Here is a 19,173-nt window from a genome sequence, read left to right on the forward strand (position 1 = left end):
CATCAATGAAAACAACATTGTAATCCCACTATCTACACCCATGATAGTAGATGATAGTTTCATATTTACTTATTTTCAGAGAAACATTATTAGCAAAATAAATATATTTATTTAAAACAAGAAAGTATAATAAAATACATCTAGCAGAAACATAAACAAAACAAAAAATCAATATGTTGTCACAGCCAATTATTTTAAATTAGCGTATTTTTAGTTGTAAAACCTCCACCTCGACGTGTTGCTTTCACGGAGGATCCTTAAAAGAGACGGAGCGTATCTTTCTGCTAATGGTCTGCACACCCATGCGACCATAAAATACTATGTCTTCCTAACGAAGCCGGCGGTGGGCGGAGGTCCTAAATTGCTCCTTTCGCCCATCATCGGCATCGTAGGATCAACGCCTAAGGTCAGTTGCGCATCCTCTGCTGATCTGCCTGACCTAGGCGAAGACGGCGGTCTTTCAATGGTCATAGTCTGTTGTGGAATTTGACTGTCAGTGGAAATATTCATGGAGTTGTAGATTTCCTTCAAGATTAATAGCATGGTATCCTCGGATTCCCTAAATAATTTCGATTCATTAAATAATAATTATTATTATTGTTAAAACGTACCAATAACAAACGTGGCTTGTTAAAGCGAAGATATACTCATTGAAGAATTCGAGCGGAGCCTCCTGTAGCACATAATCGATTCTTTTACCTTGATTCAAAATCCCTAATGATAGATCTGTTGGTTCATTTTCAACAACCTCTACTGTAGGATTCAGCGTCGTCTGCTGCAGTTGTTCCTCCAAAACCTTATCGACTTCTTCTTCCAAATTGGGTGCGTTCGTTTGACTTTTGAACAGAGTAAACTGGTAGACGGAATTCCAAGTATTCTTCATGGAATCAACAAGTCGTTGCTTCAAGTCGGCACCTACTCTCGCCATAGTCTCCTTGAATTCCAAGTGCATGCGTTTACGACCCTTGTGATGCGGAATCAATACTGGCTTCAATTCAGCGAGTTCCGGGTTGACCAACGATTCGATTCGGTAAGCGACAGGATCGTAAGGATGGAAAATGTTGAAGAACGATGGGCAAGTCGGTAATGAAAAATGTTCACCCAAGGTATCCAAACCTCGGACCGTCACGAACATACCAATAGGTGAACCCAAGGCGAAGAAGTGGCGTGGATTGAAGTTCAAGTGCGGGTAATTCAGTTGCGGCTGACCGGTACCCATTTCACCCATCATGTAACTGATCCTGCGACTCATTCTCCTCTGTTTCGGATGTGGTTTCAAAGGCGAGACGACATCTTCCTCTGTCGAATTCGAAGCCTCCTCTTTTTCCGGCGTTTTCTCGGGTTCAGTTTCCTGATGCTGATGGCAAAGGATGTCGAAGAGAATGAGTGAACCTAAACTGTGACCACCTAAAGAAATTCCGCCTTGGAACTCCGGATTCCTCTGTTTAAATAAGTCGTAGATTCGATTCATTTCATTCGCTACACTTGAAATGATAGTTTGGCAATACACTGGGCTCGTGTAGAAAAGTACATCTAGAATTGTGTCATTCGCAAAGTGACGTAATCTTGGAATGCTCTCCAAGGTGATGCCTTTTAGCTTCTTATCAACTCCGGTGTCTTCCGAGTGTAACTTCTCATGCCAACTAATCGGCAGAACCTCCACACGATTTGCTATACCAGTTTCGCAGGAGGAGCGATAATGGGACTGGACTAATTGAAGCGATACAGAACGGAATTCGTCAACTAAAAGCGACATATTAATGATCCACTTAATTTAGTTGGATAATTCAAACTTACCAACTTCTTCTACAGTCCTGAATTTCAAATCACAAACTGATCCAATACCGTGCACCAAAAACAATAAATGATCCACTTTGGCTGGTTCACCTTCTTCGATGTGAAACTCATCCATTCCTCGTTTGACAACTCTAGGTCTCGGATGATTCTAAAATTTCCTCGTTAATACTTTTCATTAAATTCATTAATATTTCTATTACAGGTGTGTTTCCCCAAGCGTCTGGGGATTGGAGTGGCGGAAAAAGAACCAAAACATCTTGACTGTGGAATATTATGTTTTCACCGGTTTCAAGTTCAACTTTCCTATTCCAAGTGTTCGATTCAAAGGCTATCTTGAATTCGCCTTCTAATTTTGTAGCTATGTTTTCATCGTAAGGTACGTAACGACCATCAGAGCTACCTTTGTGAAACCAGGAGCACCTACGCACCTCGCTGGCTGGACTCTTCCAATAAATCGAATTCCTTTCTCTACGTAGAATATTAACGTCATACCTTCCACCGTCCGTAGCAACAACTTTATCTGGGCTTAAATCACCTGTAAGAACCAACCATGTAATTATTGATCGGTCAATGACAAGCTATACTTTACTTGATAAATATGCTTCTTCCAAGTTCATGGAATCCATCATTGAAAATGGAGTCCAAGATACATCAGTTTCATTTTGTTTTTTGTAAAACCAATGGTTGTATACGGGTCTGTATGTGACAACCTGCTCATCCGTCAGATTGTCGGTTTGTGTTATCATATGCTCTCTGAGCGACGAGGAGGCTTTGTTAGCTGCCATCGTACTCATAATTGGTGTAAGAATGGAATGTGAAGTAGGTGGAATTGGATTCAGAATGGCACTAGACACATTAGCGTTCACATTTGGCGTGAAGCTTGTTGGTTCTGTTGGGAGATAATTGAGGGTCGGTGCCGACGGAGGTAAACTACTCGACGGTTGGTTTGAGAGCCCCGGTATCGGAGCGTACGTTGGCCTCTTCAGTCCAGTAGCCCTTCTGTATGTATTTGCTGGTCCTAAGTAAAAAAATACACTGAAATTTTAACAAAACAATAAATTATACTGATTACCTTGCGGCGGACAAATTGGAGCGCTCGCAATCGGTTCGTTAGGTTTGAAAAGTGGAACCGGCTGGATATTATCTAAAGGCACAGCATAAAAGAAGAATCGTATTATGCAATGTTCGTGACAATTTTCTTTTATTTACTAACCTTGATGGATTGGTACACTCTGCGTAATCAATGGGACCTCTAAAAATGCAAACGCAGATGTCGATTAAATTACACGATGGTAAGTATTTCATTGAGTATACCTTGTGTTGCAAATGTCTGAGGATAGTTTGCTTGTTCGTAAGGATTTGGTTGCGGCTCGTAAGTATAAGTTGACTGGTTATTAGGACCTAGTAAGTACGAAGAGAATGATGAAAATACTGATTGCTTCGGTTGCGCAAAATTGTTGATCGGGATGTCCTGGTGTTGCGGCACTTCTTGTCCCTGCTGGTAGAAGCTGTCGAACACGTTAGTTTCCTGTTGCTGGTTATTATCTGTCGGCTGTTGGAAGTAACTGGCGCTCGTCGATTCTGGAAAATAAGTTTTAAAATCGATAAGCGGGAGGTCAAACTAACACTCCTAACAGATTTCTATATTCCATTTACACTGTTATTTTTTTTTTTAGGTCAGCGATTAATCTTTATGAGTAAACAAATTTACTCGTAATAAATAACAATTTGTGAATGTTATAATTGCAGGTATTTTGATTTTTTTTTCCGAAACTTATCGCGTTGTACAACTTCCTTTCCAAGCCCACAAATATGACAAATCGTAATCTACAAAAGGCTAAAAATTGGGTGAATCTAGTTTAGTTCTGCTTGAAATGTTGAAATCAACAGTTTTGTTAGCAATTTTCGCAGCCGTTGGGGCTTTAAGAAGTTCCAGAATCTTGATCAGTGATCAAACTATCGAGGATGTTTCACGGCAACTGCAATACGTTTCCGGTCCAGTGGTTGTTTTGGTACAAGAAGATGATGGTGTCGCTAATTTGGCTGAAGGCTACGTCGACGGAATATTGAATAAGAATTATGTCAGGAACGAATTATGGCTGATGAAATTCAACGCAACAGGTAACTAATTTTAGGTCCGACATGATGTTAATTATAGAGCGTCGTATTTTCGGAGCCACGCGTTTATATTTGTTCTTCCATTCAAGCTACAAGCGACATCCTTGCGAAAACTACTGAAGTGGATTTGGATTCTTTTCAAGGGTTGTTTAGGAACAAGTATAATAGCTATCTGGGTGGCATCAGCGATGGTGGATCTGCGTTCTTCGGTATCATTGTAGCAAGTAAAGCGCTTAATTATGGTGGCGCCGTCTTGATCTTTGTCAGGGATAAAATCGTCGATGAAGATTTAGCGCTTTTAGCTAATAAAGCAATTACTGATAAAAATATTAAGGTTTGTTTCGAGGTTTCTTAGAGGGATGGTTTTGTAGAGTCAAATTTAGGTTTTTACAGTATGGTTGGGTGGTCGGAGCGGCGCTGAAGAGTTGATTAAAGAGACGTCTTTGAAATCGGGCGGCGGCTTCTACGAAGGAAGGAAGTTGAGCAATGTTTATTCTGGTGATGATTCAATGCCAAAGGTATGTTAATCGTTATCAGATGAGACGATTGGAGCAATAGTTTATTGTTTTAGTCAATCCTGGCTCACAGAACAAACATACAAGGTAAAAGCGTGCTGCGTGTTCCGATTGATACAAGTGTTACTTCAATCCATGTAGGTATATCTGGTGCTGTGATTGAGGCGCATTTCGTAACGCCAAGGAGTAAGTTGTTCATCTGTATTTCTTTCTGGACTTTGTAATACAAAATGTATGATTTCAGATTACCTTATCAACTTGTTGGATTCAAATGATATAGGGAAGTTTTCGAAAGGATCTTTCGGTGTCAGGTTGGGCGATACCTTCGATATAAAACTGGACACTGCGCACGGAACGCAGACTCCAACCGTCGGGACTTGGCGTCTAGAGATCGAACCCGCGCCAGCGCAAAAATACAACTTCACGATATCCATTCAAACCAAACTAACCCTAAGTACAAAAATACTAACCGGTACGTATTGAATCGGACGCTAAACTGTAACTCTGCCCTGAACAGCTAACGAACGAATATATTGTAAACGCTAATCGCATGAACTTTGATTCGAGACTACGCGTCATGTTTTCGCATTGCGCGATTTTGAATCAAAAAATTCTTGACCTTGCGTGTTTACAAAATACAGAGATCTCACGCGCGCATTGCACTTACGTCAGCCAAACAACAATACCACGTAATATTTATAAACTTCCAGCTGAAGGAGGTCGACGCAGAAGGGTCAAGCTTGATCTGCAGGGCGATTTCGGTCAGATCAGCAACATCTCGCTGATAGATAACTTGGGAGATGCGCTCAAAGTCCTGGATCAAAACAGCTCGACTGCAGAAACTTTCGAAATTGAGACCATCAAAGAGCAGCAGTTCGATTTCGACGAGAAGTCCGTTCCTGAACAAGCTCTCTACGTGAAAGTTGATGGCAAGGATCTGCAAGGCAATGATTTCGTACGTCTCTCCTACTTGAATAGCAACATCCAGCCTAAGCATCCGATCGAGATTGAAATAGATTCGAAGACAGACCTCCTGCTAAGACCTAACCAGAATGTTAAGATATATTTTGAAGTCACCAATAACCAAAATTACGTGGTTTACGTTAACTTCAAGTGCGAAGACAACAAGCGCTTGCTCAGATGGATGGAACCTTTAAGGTATAAATAATATTTACATATCATTTAATATACATTTTTGAATTTACAGTACATGGATGCAACCGCGACAAACGAAAGTTGTTGCCGTTACAATTTTCACACGGAATGATTTCGGCTCAAGCTACCAGGATTTCGTGACATTCTATGCGATGACCGGACAAGAAAAGTATATTAAGAAGATTCTCTTGAATGTGGATGCCAAACACGTGGTAGATACAAGGAAGCCGACAATCTGGCACAAGTTCACAAGTAATTGTTTGAACGTGCTCCTCGCAAACTGCGAAGATGCCACCTGGAGTGTGGAAATTACGGCGCAGGATAAAGAGTCGGGCCTTATGCTCCTCACTCCTAACATTCATTTCCCTAATGGGTTTACCACAGGGACGACCGAGGAAGTGACAGGCTACTATAGCGCATCCTGCTGCGAGTCACAGCTTCAGCTGACGGCAACCGATAGGAGTAACAATAAAAGGACGTACATTATAGACGCTTATAGTAAGTAATTGCTCAATGAAACGAAATGAATGAATGAACATTTGTTTTTGTCTGTTTACCGCAGAGGCGACCCTTGGCCCGTGGGCGATTGCAGCAATAGTTTTTGGAGTTCTTTTGATAATTGCTCTGATTGTGGGTATTATCCTCGCGATAGTTTGCAGGAGGAAGCAGAAGGTATCTGTTGATCTGCCAACTACCTCCTATCGTGGTCCAATCAATTCAGCATCCACAAATAGATACTAAAAATCATCAAAATACAGAGCGTTTTTTATTTCAAATTATTGTCTAGCATATGCTATATATTAGTCTATTATACTTTTCTACACTATATTTGTTTTCTTGCGTTTTATTTCTTAATCCTTATCACGAACCTGAGATGGGGGCGGCAACTGGGGGCGGAACCACCGGAAGCAGGACTGCGTTCTGGGTGAATTCCTCGATGGTCCCTCCAGTCACGGACACATTCAGCAAAGGATTGATGATCTTCCTGTTATCGCCACTCATTGTAATTGGTCCTCTTCAGCGGGGAACATCCGAGGGAGGATGATATTGTCGTGAGGAACAGCTGGTGAAGACTACATCAAAAATTGAGTACACGTAACGCGTCCTCTGAATTGGTACAAGCGGAACCTAGCAGGAATCTGTCTTCAACTTGATCCTCTGAACTAGAGATGGCGTTAGTACGAAGGATTTTTGGTTAATCTCAGTACGAGTTCTAAGTTTGGATGAAATTTAAAATAGATTTTTCGGTATAGCAAGTCATGCGAATTTCCAGAATAGTTGCGGTGTGTATGTGTTCGCTTATATATTTTTTTTGTTTGTCTTTTTTTCGAATGTCCTTTTCTCCTCGTCCATCTCTACGTTTACCTTTTATTTATTTTTTGCGAAGCGCTCCTGGCACAGAAATCTGGTTTGGCGTCGTAAATACCCATGACGCGACCCAAGCCATGTTGATACTAAAATCTCGAATTAAATATTGTGCAATGCGTTGTTGTGCATGGTCATGGTCGGAGCGCATGCACTATGAAAGAGAGTATATAGCTTAATATAAGAGTAATCGGTAAGGTCACATTTGTCCTGAGATAAAAAAAAATTGTCCACCTAGTAAACAAAGAGATTGGCGCAATTTGGAAAAAGTTCAATTGGAGAAGAAAGAGAGTGAAGGTGAACGATGGTCCAAGTCAATTGTCTTAATGAAAAAACGATGCAAATCTTTATTTAATACATATTAATAGTTAGGATACATTTAACGGTAATATGAAAATATATAATCGATATTTTCTTTATTATCATATCAATATAACATGCTGGACATAATAAGTAATTACAATAATATTTGAAACAAGTTATACGATTTTGGTCTCTTAGAAGGGGGATTGCATATAATTTCTGTTTATTTCGCTTAGTCTTAATTCATTTCTAAGGGTGAGGTAATATTGGTCCAGCATCATCTTATAAATATATATATAATATAGATATTTATATTTTTTTTTCATATATATATTCATAACGTAAGGGGAAGCCAATGTAACATTGGACGTGTAACAAAAATACATACATTTTATATATTACATAAATAATAAACGCAAATCTTAGGATAAATAGTTTACAAAATCACACATTTTATTTTTTTTGCTCCAGCTATATAATAATAATAAATAGGTACGTTAAAATTCATTTTACACTTTAAGAACTTCAGTTTTTTTTTTACATTTCTCTTTACAATATGACATAGGTAGAACCTGTGATGATACATTTAAAAGAGCAAAGGTATAGATTACAGCTACATTTCACAAGCTTAAACACTCATGATTCATGTACATATTATATAATATATATAGTATATATAAAAAAACAAAAAAAAATCAAACTAAAGATTATTGTTAAAAAAAAATAATAGAGAATATCTATAGGAATACATTGGCAAATATCAAAAAAATGATGAATTAAAGCATGTCCATTAAAATAGTAAAAAAAAACAGATAATAGAATATTGTGCTTAAGTTGAGACATTTTTTTTCTTCTAACATTTAATATGTATTAACTTTAATATGTACTTAAGAAGATAAATTTAAATCATTTTTTTTTTGTTTCTCCTCATCGTCCAAATATATAGAAAAGATCAACTCAACACGAAATAAATACTTAAAATCTAGATAATAAATAGCTCCTCTGTTTAGATTATGACTACAATCGGTACAAAGAGCGGAATAATGATATGTCTATTATATCTGAGATAAAATATATATTGTAGGCGCGAAATCACAAACAGCACTGTTCCAACTGCACTAAAACACATATTTTTTATTCTTATTTTATAATATGTAATATGTGGGATGGTATCCATCACTAATGTGGTGGTATGATGGACCTTAGGTAGGCCACCTCCTTCGTGAGGCGGACGAGTTCACAGTGGAGGGTAGCTTGCTTCTCTTCCTCTGGGTTCTGCACTTGCTTCTGGAGATTCTGCAGGGTCGCAGCGGCGGCACTGGCGTTGGTCCAGTCGTTCCCCATGGAGATGCCGGAATCGCGCTCATCGCTGGATCCCTGATCGTCCCATGGTGGACTGGACCGCGGCTCCGGTTCTTGCTTGATGTTCTGCAGAGAAAGAAGTGTGTTGGCGGCGTCTTTATCGCCGATGTGCATCTTGTGGCGCAGCTTCAGTGGCAAACTGTTGTTTGGCTCCGAAATGGTAAGGGCCAAAGGGACGGCCTCGTCACCAGAGTTGCTGGAGATCTCGTACGGTGACTGCCTGCCGCTTCTGGATCTGGAGAGGTTCAACACGCTGTTGCTGCCATTGTCGTAGAGCATGGCATTAGTGTAGGGCTGGAAGTTGTACGGATGGAAATCCGCGTGCTCTCGGTACGGGATCTCGTGGTGAGATGCGGGAGGATGAAGGTTGCTCTGCGGGTGTGGATGCATGATCGGTTGTGGGGATGGGGATCCCATAACGGGTTGATGGATCACAGATGTGGGAATAGGACTTGGAGAACTGAACAGTTGGTTGGTTAGTTTTTGGCGTTTCGCTGGCATGCTGAGATCATTTGATGGGATCGTAGCAAGGACCTTCTCCACGCACACCAGGTTCTCGCCGCAGATCCCGTACTCCTCCTTGATGGTTTCCAGCTGCGCCTTTAACATTGTGTTCTCTCTGGTCAACTCGACCACCCTCTGTTCCAGCACCATATCATTGAAGCGACGCTTCTCCCGTGAACGCTTGGCCGCTTCATTGTTCCGGCGGCGTCTATCCCAATAGCTCTCATCTTTTTTGTTGTCCGGCGTGAATTCACGCTGCTTCCTCTGTGGTAACATATCCTTCTGTTTGGAGTGGGGACTCATCCCGTAGCCCTGCTGGTAGCTGTCTGGATTCGGGGATGAGTTGTTGGACAGCATCGCCTCGCGACTATGACTTGCTGGCATACTGGAGTTCAGGTGTGGTAGCTCACCATTTACTGGAGACCCACTTTGCCCACGGCCAACTAATTCCGCAACCATCATACGTTGCTTCAGTACATCTGCAACAAAACCAAACAAAATGCACACGTTAGTAATCCCTCATGATAAACTAAGAGAAGTTTATATTTATACACACACAGACATATATCTATATATATATATATTTAAAATGCAGACAGGTTTTTGCAGCAACTGCAACCAAGGCCGTCTTGATTCACCTGCTGATGTTCTGTATTTAACTTACGACATGCAGTTTCGTATCAAACACCCTACATACCGACATTACATGTCCACAATTAAGAATGAGTTATTTAAGTTAAGAGCTAACCACAAGATCCTTGGAAAGGTCAATGCCTAAGTGTTTCTAGAAGCGAAGTGAGTATCGCGATCGCGGGGAGCCGCGGCGGCGTCTGGAATGCGGTGCAAACGGATGTGAATCAGCCGAACAATGCATCCGAATGCCACGTGTGTCCTATGATATAATGATGGCATTGTTTAGGAGAGTTTAGGGTAGTTAAGACTCGGGAGGTGGCGGCGACGGCGGCCGATGACGGCGCGCCTGAATTGCGCGATTTGCCGCGCGTCGCGCTGAAAGTTACGCGGAAAAGCGCCTTCGCCGTACCGGATGACGCAATAGGGAAATATCGTGAGCCGCGCTTCGGCCTCCGAGGAAAACCTAATTGCACCGAAATAAAACGGAATACATGGAAGGAAAGGAAAATGTGACGTGGGAGTGTGCAAACGTCGCCAGATATATCAAAACAAAAATGTTACGAAACCGCTTCTATAAATATTTTGGAGCGTCGCGCGTTGTTAACAGAAGGAGCGCTCCGTGTTGTGTTGCGTTGCGTTCCGCAGCGGAATTAGATAATAGGCGAGATTTCGCAACGCGCCCAGCGGCAGCACGCCGACACCTACGATCTGCTCCCATTTGATAAGGGGACCCAAGTGCCCAACCAAGTGCAGGAAAGCAAGCAAAGCAAGCGTATGTCTTGAAGCCAGGCCAGGACAGGCCGGCCGGGCGTTATGCAATAATCGGTGCGCGTTGTGTTATATACCATGTTCCGCAAGAATGGTTAAATGGAGGAACGAAAAGGTTACGTTCTGAGAGATCAAATTCTTTTCAAATTACTCAACCCATATTTATTCGCTCTTTGTTCTGCGGAACACACGTACGCTCTGCTCTCAGCGAAAAACGGCCGAAACCGGGATATGTCGCGGTTACTCAGCATTTACGTTCCCATCAGAGGGAAGGATTTTCCGCGCGTTTCAGCGCGGAATGCAATTAAAACAAGAGATGATGGTTCTAAAAGTGTAACGAAGCAAAGCAGCGCGACTAGAACTAGGCTAGTAGAACTCAAGAATGCCCTACAATGCGCTCTATCCATCCATCCATCCATCTCCATCTCTCTCTCACTCGCATCCCGTCCTCTGCATCCGTCTCCTTCTCACACACAATCCCAGTCTCTCTCGTCCTCTCGCAATAGCGCGCGCTCACCGCACGCCGCTTATCTGTTACATAACGCAATTGCAAAACCGTGATTCAATCGGGCTTTCTTAAAATAAAGTCGCGCGCGCGTCGTTTTGTTCCTCTACTTAGTGTTTCATTTTATTTCGCATGTACCGTATTCATTAGGAGGTTTCACCTGGCCACCGTCCTTCCAAGACCCGATGTAAAATCGAAGATGCGAACGATTACATAATCCAATCCAATCCTATTACACAGACATCGCAATTCATAAGTTTCGCAAACTATCCAACACCCCCCTGCATCGTATTTACGAGACGCAGCGTACAAACAATAACTCTAAAACCGAGTTTGCTTGCACCAGTTCTAAATTTAAATACCTTTATTGGCATGCGAATTATCAAAACAAAACAAGTCGTTTATATTGAACGCAAAATAAATACTACAGTTTCTTGCGTCGCGCAACATTTCGATTCATTTACTACAATTATTTAATACACATATCGATATGATGAAATCAAAAACTTATTTCAATAAACTTTGCTAAAACAATCAAACATTTATTTTTGTGTTTTTCATTTTTATTTGCGCAATATTTTTCATGAAAAATCACAACATATTAATTATAAAAATCATATTTTTTTTTGTACATTTCTCAAAATTTGTTTGCGCATTTTACCTAAAATTTACAATTACATCATAAACCAAATAAAATGCAAAAAGTTTTTTTTGTTTTAATTGCGCAACATTTTTCAAATATCACGTAATTTAATTACGTACAATTATTATGCGCTTTTATTTTTTGTTGCTAAATAAAGTAATAACATTTTTCAAAAAATTTTCACAATCTGAATTTGTTAATGCTTTTTTTTATATTAACTATTAAAGCATAAAACTTATAAAACTAAGTTAAAAAAAAAACAATAATAATTTGAGCGCGCATCTCTGCGTTTTGGCGAGACCCAGTATTTTGTTTCAAATTTCTCCGCCACAAAACGAGATGCTTTGTTTATTTATTTTTTCAAAATTAGTACAAATTCGCGAAGAAATTAATATTGGATACAAATTAATTTGGAAAATTTCGTGCAAGAATTGAAAAAAAAAAGAAAATAAAAGAAAAGTGGAATAAGTTGAAATAGACGCACACGCAAAGTCGAACATTATTCATGTGCGTTTGTGAATTGGAGCGCTGTTACAATTAAATTCAATTTGCATACAATCAGTCCGATCTAATTATATGCCGCGAAGAAAGAAGTCGGAAAAAAGTAATTACAAATTCGCAAGAGAAATGCAAATATATATATATAATGTGTATTAAGAAATAAATGATTTTGTTGATTTTGAAAAGTTTGGCGCGCGGAAATTTTATAAATATTGTGGAAAAAAAAAAGTTTTAAAATATTAAAAAGATAAAAATTAATAAATTTAATAATTAATAAATTTGTTTTGGCGCATAACGAGGCAACTACCTACCAACTGGGTGAGTTGATGTAAAGTTGAAAGATCCCAAAATAATTTTGTTAATGTTGTACGGAACAATCACACAAGTAACAACGACGAACGGGTTTACGATCAGCACTGACTCGACACTACCGTCCGCAGTAAAATTTAATAGCGACTGCGGTATCCGCGTGTAGTATAGACGGAGTTCGCGGGTCGCGCGAAGCCGCGAGGGTGGGGATCGCGACGGTGGGGGAGACGAGGACAACACCCTCAGTGAGTCACCAATCAGAGCAGTGACAGGTCACCTTCGTGGGGTTACGTAATGGGCGCTCGCGTCGCTTGGGGGTTGCGATCATCGGTGGCGGCGCCGGTGGAGCTCCTCTCCGACGGGCTCATTTCCAGCCTTATGCAAAAGGCTGTTAACATGAAGAGCGTCTTCGAAGCGTTACGATTAATATTAGTTAATGATTTAATTATATAGCTGCTTGTTGTTTCAAGCTGTATCCGTGGGTTTGGTGCGTCTGTCTGTATGTACCTGCCATTCCTTACCGAAGACGGCACACGCTCACCGAAAACTTTTCGGCACGGACGCGGCAAGCAGCGGCTGCAAATTAAATATGTCCCAGACATATCGATCGCAAGTTCATTCACGTACAAAGCATTGGGTTACTGACCATCGCATTGTTTTAGCAAATTTATTACATGAAAATTTATACGAGTGGGAAGAGGCGGTCGCCGCCAATGTCATACACATATGTACGCTGCACGGCGCACCAAGAGATTAGATTGACTTAGGTTAGGGGACTTCGGTGCGGTTTCGTAACGAAAACATATTTACTGCATAAAAGTTCAGGGTTGTCCGTACGTGCGTGTATCCCAAATCGCGGGAAAAAAACATGCATCACCAAATTGTTTGCTCCGAAGGTGATTCAACTTGGATGCTGCTGCTGCCGCGAAAATAAACGATACCGCCGCCGCCGCCACCTCCAATTCTGTCTCTTTCTACGACGTTCGCTACGTTCACTGGTTTTCCATAAAAACCTACTTTTTTTTTGCGCAGGAGAAAGCGCTATGAAAGTCCACAATTTTACTATCACTAATCACCTCTTTCTTCGGCCATTAAAGAACTCCTTCCACGGCGACCCTGACACTGAGCGCCTCGTTTCACACCCAAACTTCTTCTTCTTCATCATTCCACGCTTTTGCCCGTGTCTAAACTACTTCCATATTCTCATTCTCATTAACCTGTAAAATTATTTTTTTTTTATTTCAACTTCAAAATTTTATAATTAATATACATTAACAGTTTTCATTCTTTACCTTCTAATAAATATTAATTATATAATATTCAATTCTTATTAATTTTCAAAATTAAAAAAAAGTTAATGAATTTATTTATAAAACTGAAACGCCAGTGTCTAAATTACTTCCATATTCTCATTAATTACGCTCAATTTTATTTTTAGTTCAAACAAAATTTTATAATTAATAATGTACATCAACAGTTTACATACTTCATATTAAAAGAAAACTTTATTCTATGATAAATATTAATTAAAGAATCTTTAATTCTTATTAATTATCAAAAATTTCCATAACTGTAAAACTGTAAAATTTTGCGAATATTCAAAATTTTATAATTAAAAAATTACATAATTGAAATATAAAAACATTATTTTTTTTTTCATTTTCATTAAACGTTATTTTTTTTTTGTATTTCTTTAATTAAAATTATAATTAGTTCATAACAGTATTTCAATAGAATAAATGTTCATATTTTTACATATTTTAAGTAATTTTTTTTTTAAATAATTATTACAAATTTAAACGTATTGAAAATTTTACTAAAAAATTTAAAAAAAAGAATCAAGATTTGACATTAATCCAAATTGATTCAACTACAAACCACAATATTCTTTGCGATTAACATAATTAATTTAATTAATAATTATACATAGATTTACAAAGTATTACAAAGAATTATGATATATTTATTAAACTAAGCCTTATTTAAAATAGTTAAATTTATTTCTGTTAATCATTAAAAAAATCCAATTAAAGACATATTATAATAAAAAAATCCAATTAAAAATTATACCAAATAAAAATACCAAATTCATATAAACTACGTCTCATTTCACGCAATGTATTTATTTTAAAACTTCAGCGAATTACAAAATTATTAAAACTTTATAATTACTCCCATGTTCAAATGTTTTGTATGATGACCTGTATCTCATTACATAATAATATCTGCTAGTTCTATCTTTTATATCTTTTATAAATTACAAATTCATCATTAATTTTACAAACTTATTAAAATCATCAAAAAGCATGTGTTTATTAAATGATTAAAATTACATAAAAACACAAACAACTAAGGTAATTTCATTATAAAAAAATATATACGTTTTAGACAGTTTATCTATAAAACTTGTATAAAAAAGAAAATAATTTCTTTAATTATAGAATTCACAATATAAATGTATGGACATTATACTTATTGTATACAAGTTATTTTAACTTGGAAATAAATTAAAAACTGCAATACAAAAACAATATTGAACAAATATTATGTAAAGGAATTGTTGTTATATTGTTGCTGAGCTGATATATAATGTTCGAAATAATGTTTTCATAACAAATAAATGATAACATTTTATAACAGTTGTTATTGAAATTGAATTTTAATTAAAATTTATATTTAATTAAATTTTATTTAAATTAATATACATGAAAATTAAAAAAAATACATTCTTTATTGAATAACTTCAAACTGAAAAAATAATATGCATGAAAATTCTTTACTTAAAAAAAATAAATTAATTTTGTTTGTATAATAATACGTGAAAATATTTTCTTTTAATTGATTTCCCAGAGACAATTTGAATGCAATTATTTATTGTATAAGTTCAAACTGAAAAATAATTAGCAATAAAAAACGATCGTAAAATATAAATGTCACGAAATGCTATGATTAAATCAATATAAAATAGTATAATAAACAACACAAAGGGATATTATTATTCGGTGTAAAGTCTGAATCGTATCATATTTGCACACTATCGCCACCGATAAATGAATAATAATCATAAATTGATTGGAATGCAATTACGTAGGCAAGATATTTCCTCTATCCGATAATAACTGTATCATAATTGGACTATTCTGAAATCAAAATTTCATTGTTATACATTTTTCGTTTGTTTTTACCACCGCTATTCATTGTTACACAAAAAGATTGATAATTGTAACATAATGATTATTATTTCATTATAAACAATTATAACACAGATGGAATAAATTACGTACAATCAATCAAATTTCTTTTGCAATTTTTTTTTCTAAAATTCATTCAATTTTATTTGTCTGCTATATTACACAATATTACGTAATTGTATTAAATTCATTAAATAAATTAGATAATTCAGAAAATCGCATACTTAAAAAAAAAATGTATTTTTTTCTTGTCTCGTATACAAATTATGAATATGTATGACGCAACATTACGTGTATCATCAAATTTATTAAATAAATTAGATAATTAAGAAAATCGCATTGTTTTGTGCATTGACTTACTAATTAATAATTACAAAGAAAATTGACATTGCAAAAAAAACAATGGTATTTTTTTCTTGTCCAACAAATTTACGTAATTGGATTATCAAATTTATTAAATAAATTAGATAATTAAGAAAATCGTATTGTTTTTGGTGCATTTTCATTGGATTTACTAATAATTGATATTGGAAAAGAATGGTTGTTTTTTCTTGTCTCTTACACATATTATGAATGAGGATGCAAAATAAGTAGAAGGAATTTTTATTTATTGGTTAAATTTGATATATATTTTTGTACAAACAATTCGTTTTCATTAAATTATGATCACTCAATACATTAATAGCACTTATCGCAGTATCGGTGCGGTCTGTTATGTAACGTTCAGTGATAACAATATTATCGTTGGTGACTTTCAACAATATTGTATAGGCCGGAAGACTTAGACTTTTCTATTTATAAATCATAATCATAATATAAATATAGTATCATTCGTAATTAGAACATTAGAAAAATAACTTAAAACTAATTTATTTACATATTACTCACTATGTCATAACATAACTTTATTTTAATGGTTAAAGAGAAATGAATGAAATACATATGTTTTTGACATATTTTTTTTGTTTTAACATACTTATATAATTTATTTTCGTAATGTCTGTTAATGGCATAATAATTATATGTGATGAAAATATAAAAAAATAATTGTATCAATTTGTAGCGTTAAATTTATATAAATTGGAAAATCGAAACAATATTTTTTTCCAATTACAAGTACGTATTATCAAAAAAGTCTAATTGTCTTACTTTGTCCCGCAAAATGTATACATGTATATATAATACGCATTTTTAGTAATTTAAGTGCGTATTGTTACCGTTTTATTGTTACTTTCTGTTATATTATGAGTTTTGCATAAAAAATACTTATTTTTTTTATAATAATTATTTTTGCGTATTATACATGAGATTTTAAATATTATAGTAATTATATACGAGATTAAAAAAATATCTAATTGACTTTCTTTATCCTGCACAATGTTATGATCGTATTGCTTTTCGGCTTATTTAATAAAAACTTGTGTATAATGCGCACATTATTAGTAGTTTAAATGCGTAGTTTTTTAATGTATATATATATATATTTTGCGTATTATATATGAGATTTTTTAGTATTATAGCAATTTGAGATACAGTAAAATTGTTAATTTCCACAGTAAAATGTATCGAAATTAGAGAATCGTTAAGTTTTTTCTGTTGTTATTGTTGTTTTGTTGTTTGTTATCTGTTATATCATGCGTTTTCGTGTAATTAGCTGTTGCAAGATATGACAAATTCTATAAATATATCCGTCGGTTATCGGTCGAACTCTGCTGCCTGCATACGGGGAGGCGGAGAGTGCATTCATTTTTTCCGCCTAAAGTCACACAACAACGACCTGTTGATGTCAAGCATAGAGAAACAATACCTCGCAGAGCGTCGATTTTTCGAACGTTGTTTTCGTCGAAATCATTGCATTCACGACGCGACTAATTAATGCTCTCGCCGAGTTCATAACCTGAATGAATAGCAATGCGTTCGTCCGTTAGCAGCAACGTCAAATTGCGTTTGTGTTTGTGCATGCATGTATACACGAATTTGTGTATGTGTGTGTGTGTGTTTTCAATTTAAGCTCACGTACTACTTTCTTTTCACGCGGCTCGGAAACTTTCATCCATCCCAGAGCCCCACCAATCCCGATTTACGAGCAGATTCGCCGGATAGAGTGTTATTCACTCGTAATTATCAATTAAAGTTGGAAACTTGTTTTCCATTCACTGGAATAAACATATTGTTATTGTTATTATTGCGAGCCGATCATTGTTATTATCGCGAATGGCGAAGTTCATTTGCTTTGCACGGAAATCTGGGAAGTCCGAAGCATTTTCCCCACTAGATTTTACGTTTTTTCTGTGGTCCCCAGGTTTTCGCTTTCCGCGCGAAAATCGGCGCGCGTACGTGCGGAGGGAAACGCGCTGCATCCCGTTGTTATCCCATGGGTGACAAAGTACAAATCCATTATCAATTTCGTGTATTTGTATATAATACAAGTACATAAATAATGACACAAAATTCCAGTTGCGTAATGACGCGCGATTATCAGCATCGTTCTGACGTTTTTTGGGTAATAATGGGCTTAATCTGAGCGCGGCGGAAGTAAACGGAATGACGGGACAATAAATGGTCTTTTTAAAAAAAATATTATCAGCCGGTTTTTCTTGTTGTTTTTGGTATAGTTTTTCGTGGAGACATGATGCCACGCACGCCAGGTCACACCGCGAAGGCGAAATCTGACAGACCTTAGCCGAGGCGAGGCTGACCTCTTGTCCGTTCGCTTCCGGTGTGCAGCGTATGCTGCGTTAATACCAGTGCAAGAAGGAGAAGGAGAGGTCTACCATCGGACCTCGCCGTTTAAGGATGCGGAGGACGGCAGAAAATTTCCCTTCGCATGCCCGTATCCTTCGAATCCAAATGAACGCGCCGGTATTGAAAGCCGAGACCTCCTTGCGTTTTGCGGATTATCCTTGCGCGACACAAAGAGCGTCGCGGCACACAATGCGTTCCGTTCGGTCCGGTCACGTCCGGAATCACGCATACACGATAACGCTTCCCAACTTCTCAAGAGCGAAAAAAAGAAAAAATAAGCAAAGAAAACAGTATTATTATTATGATAATCGAAATAAGCAAACAATGAAAACGATTGATATCGATACGGTGTGTGACAATGCGCTGAGACGGCTGACGTCAGGGTAACCTCAATCTCTATAAAATCTGGGCCAAGATCCGATTCGCGGCTGCAGAAAGTCTGAAATTATTTTCGCATTTAGCGCTTAAAACAGTGATTGCGATCTTATCTGGGGGCCTCCTCCTCCTCCTGGACGGAGGTCCTTCGCGGCGCTCGAGCCGCGATTCTTAATTTAGGGATGGCAATATAATACGTATTTTTAGGCGCAGACATTCGCATCTGTGCGAAATTTAAAAATAAACCCTCGCAAAAGCACACGAAGTCCGAAAGTAGAGGAATAACTAACGGTATTCCTCTCACCCCGCGCCATTCTCAACGAGAACTTTCCATGGGGGTCGTAAATTTGTAAGTTCTCCCGAAACGCACGCTTGTCTCCCCAA

The 19,173-nt window shown here is 37.4% G+C and overlaps 3 protein-coding genes across 4 annotated transcripts; 1 reads left to right on the top strand and 2 right to left on the bottom strand.

Annotated features, from left to right (window-relative positions):
* Positions 1-149: 149 nt before the first annotated feature.
* On the bottom strand, positions 150-6,670 carry LOC108565001 (phospholipase DDHD2). Of its 2 annotated transcripts, none has more exons than XM_017924221.1 (9): positions 6,455-6,670; positions 3,112-3,378; positions 3,011-3,049; positions 2,870-2,941; positions 2,387-2,815; positions 1,998-2,332; positions 1,798-1,945; positions 612-1,743; positions 150-559 (listed from the first exon to the last, which is right to left on the bottom strand). In XM_017924221.1, exons 1-9 carry the CDS (start codon positions 6,585-6,587, stop codon positions 319-321), a joined length of 2,796 nt encoding a protein of 931 aa, XP_017779710.1. In that variant the 5' UTR covers positions 6,588-6,670; the 3' UTR covers positions 150-318. The 2 variants fall into 2 exon arrangements, with proteins under 2 accessions (XP_017779710.1, XP_017779711.1); XM_017924222.1 differs by lacking the exon at positions 6,455-6,670 and adding an exon at positions 4,901-5,024 and having other exon boundaries at positions 319-559.
* On the top strand, positions 4,960-6,430 carry LOC108565002. Its single transcript, XM_017924223.1, has 3 exons — positions 4,960-5,588; positions 5,638-6,083; positions 6,148-6,430. Exons 1-3 carry the CDS (start codon positions 4,981-4,983, stop codon positions 6,324-6,326), a joined length of 1,233 nt encoding a protein of 410 aa, XP_017779712.1. The 5' UTR covers positions 4,960-4,980; the 3' UTR covers positions 6,327-6,430.
* A 1,508-nt stretch (positions 6,671-8,178) lies between the features above and the next one.
* Positions 8,179-12,614, bottom strand: LOC108565006. The gene is made up of 2 exons (XM_017924227.1): positions 12,481-12,614; positions 8,179-9,598 (listed from the first exon to the last, which is right to left on the bottom strand). The coding sequence occupies exon 2, from the start codon at positions 9,579-9,581 to the stop codon at positions 8,433-8,435; it is 1,149 nt and encodes a 382-aa protein (XP_017779716.1). The 5' UTR covers positions 9,582-9,598; positions 12,481-12,614; the 3' UTR covers positions 8,179-8,432.
* Positions 12,615-19,173: the final 6,559 nt, after the last annotated feature.

This window comes from Nicrophorus vespilloides, unplaced genomic scaffold (genome assembly GCF_001412225.1).
Source record: "Nicrophorus vespilloides isolate i.1.1-1 unplaced genomic scaffold, Nicve_v1.0, whole genome shotgun sequence".
Lineage (NCBI taxonomy): Eukaryota > Metazoa > Arthropoda > Insecta > Coleoptera > Silphidae > Nicrophorus > Nicrophorus vespilloides.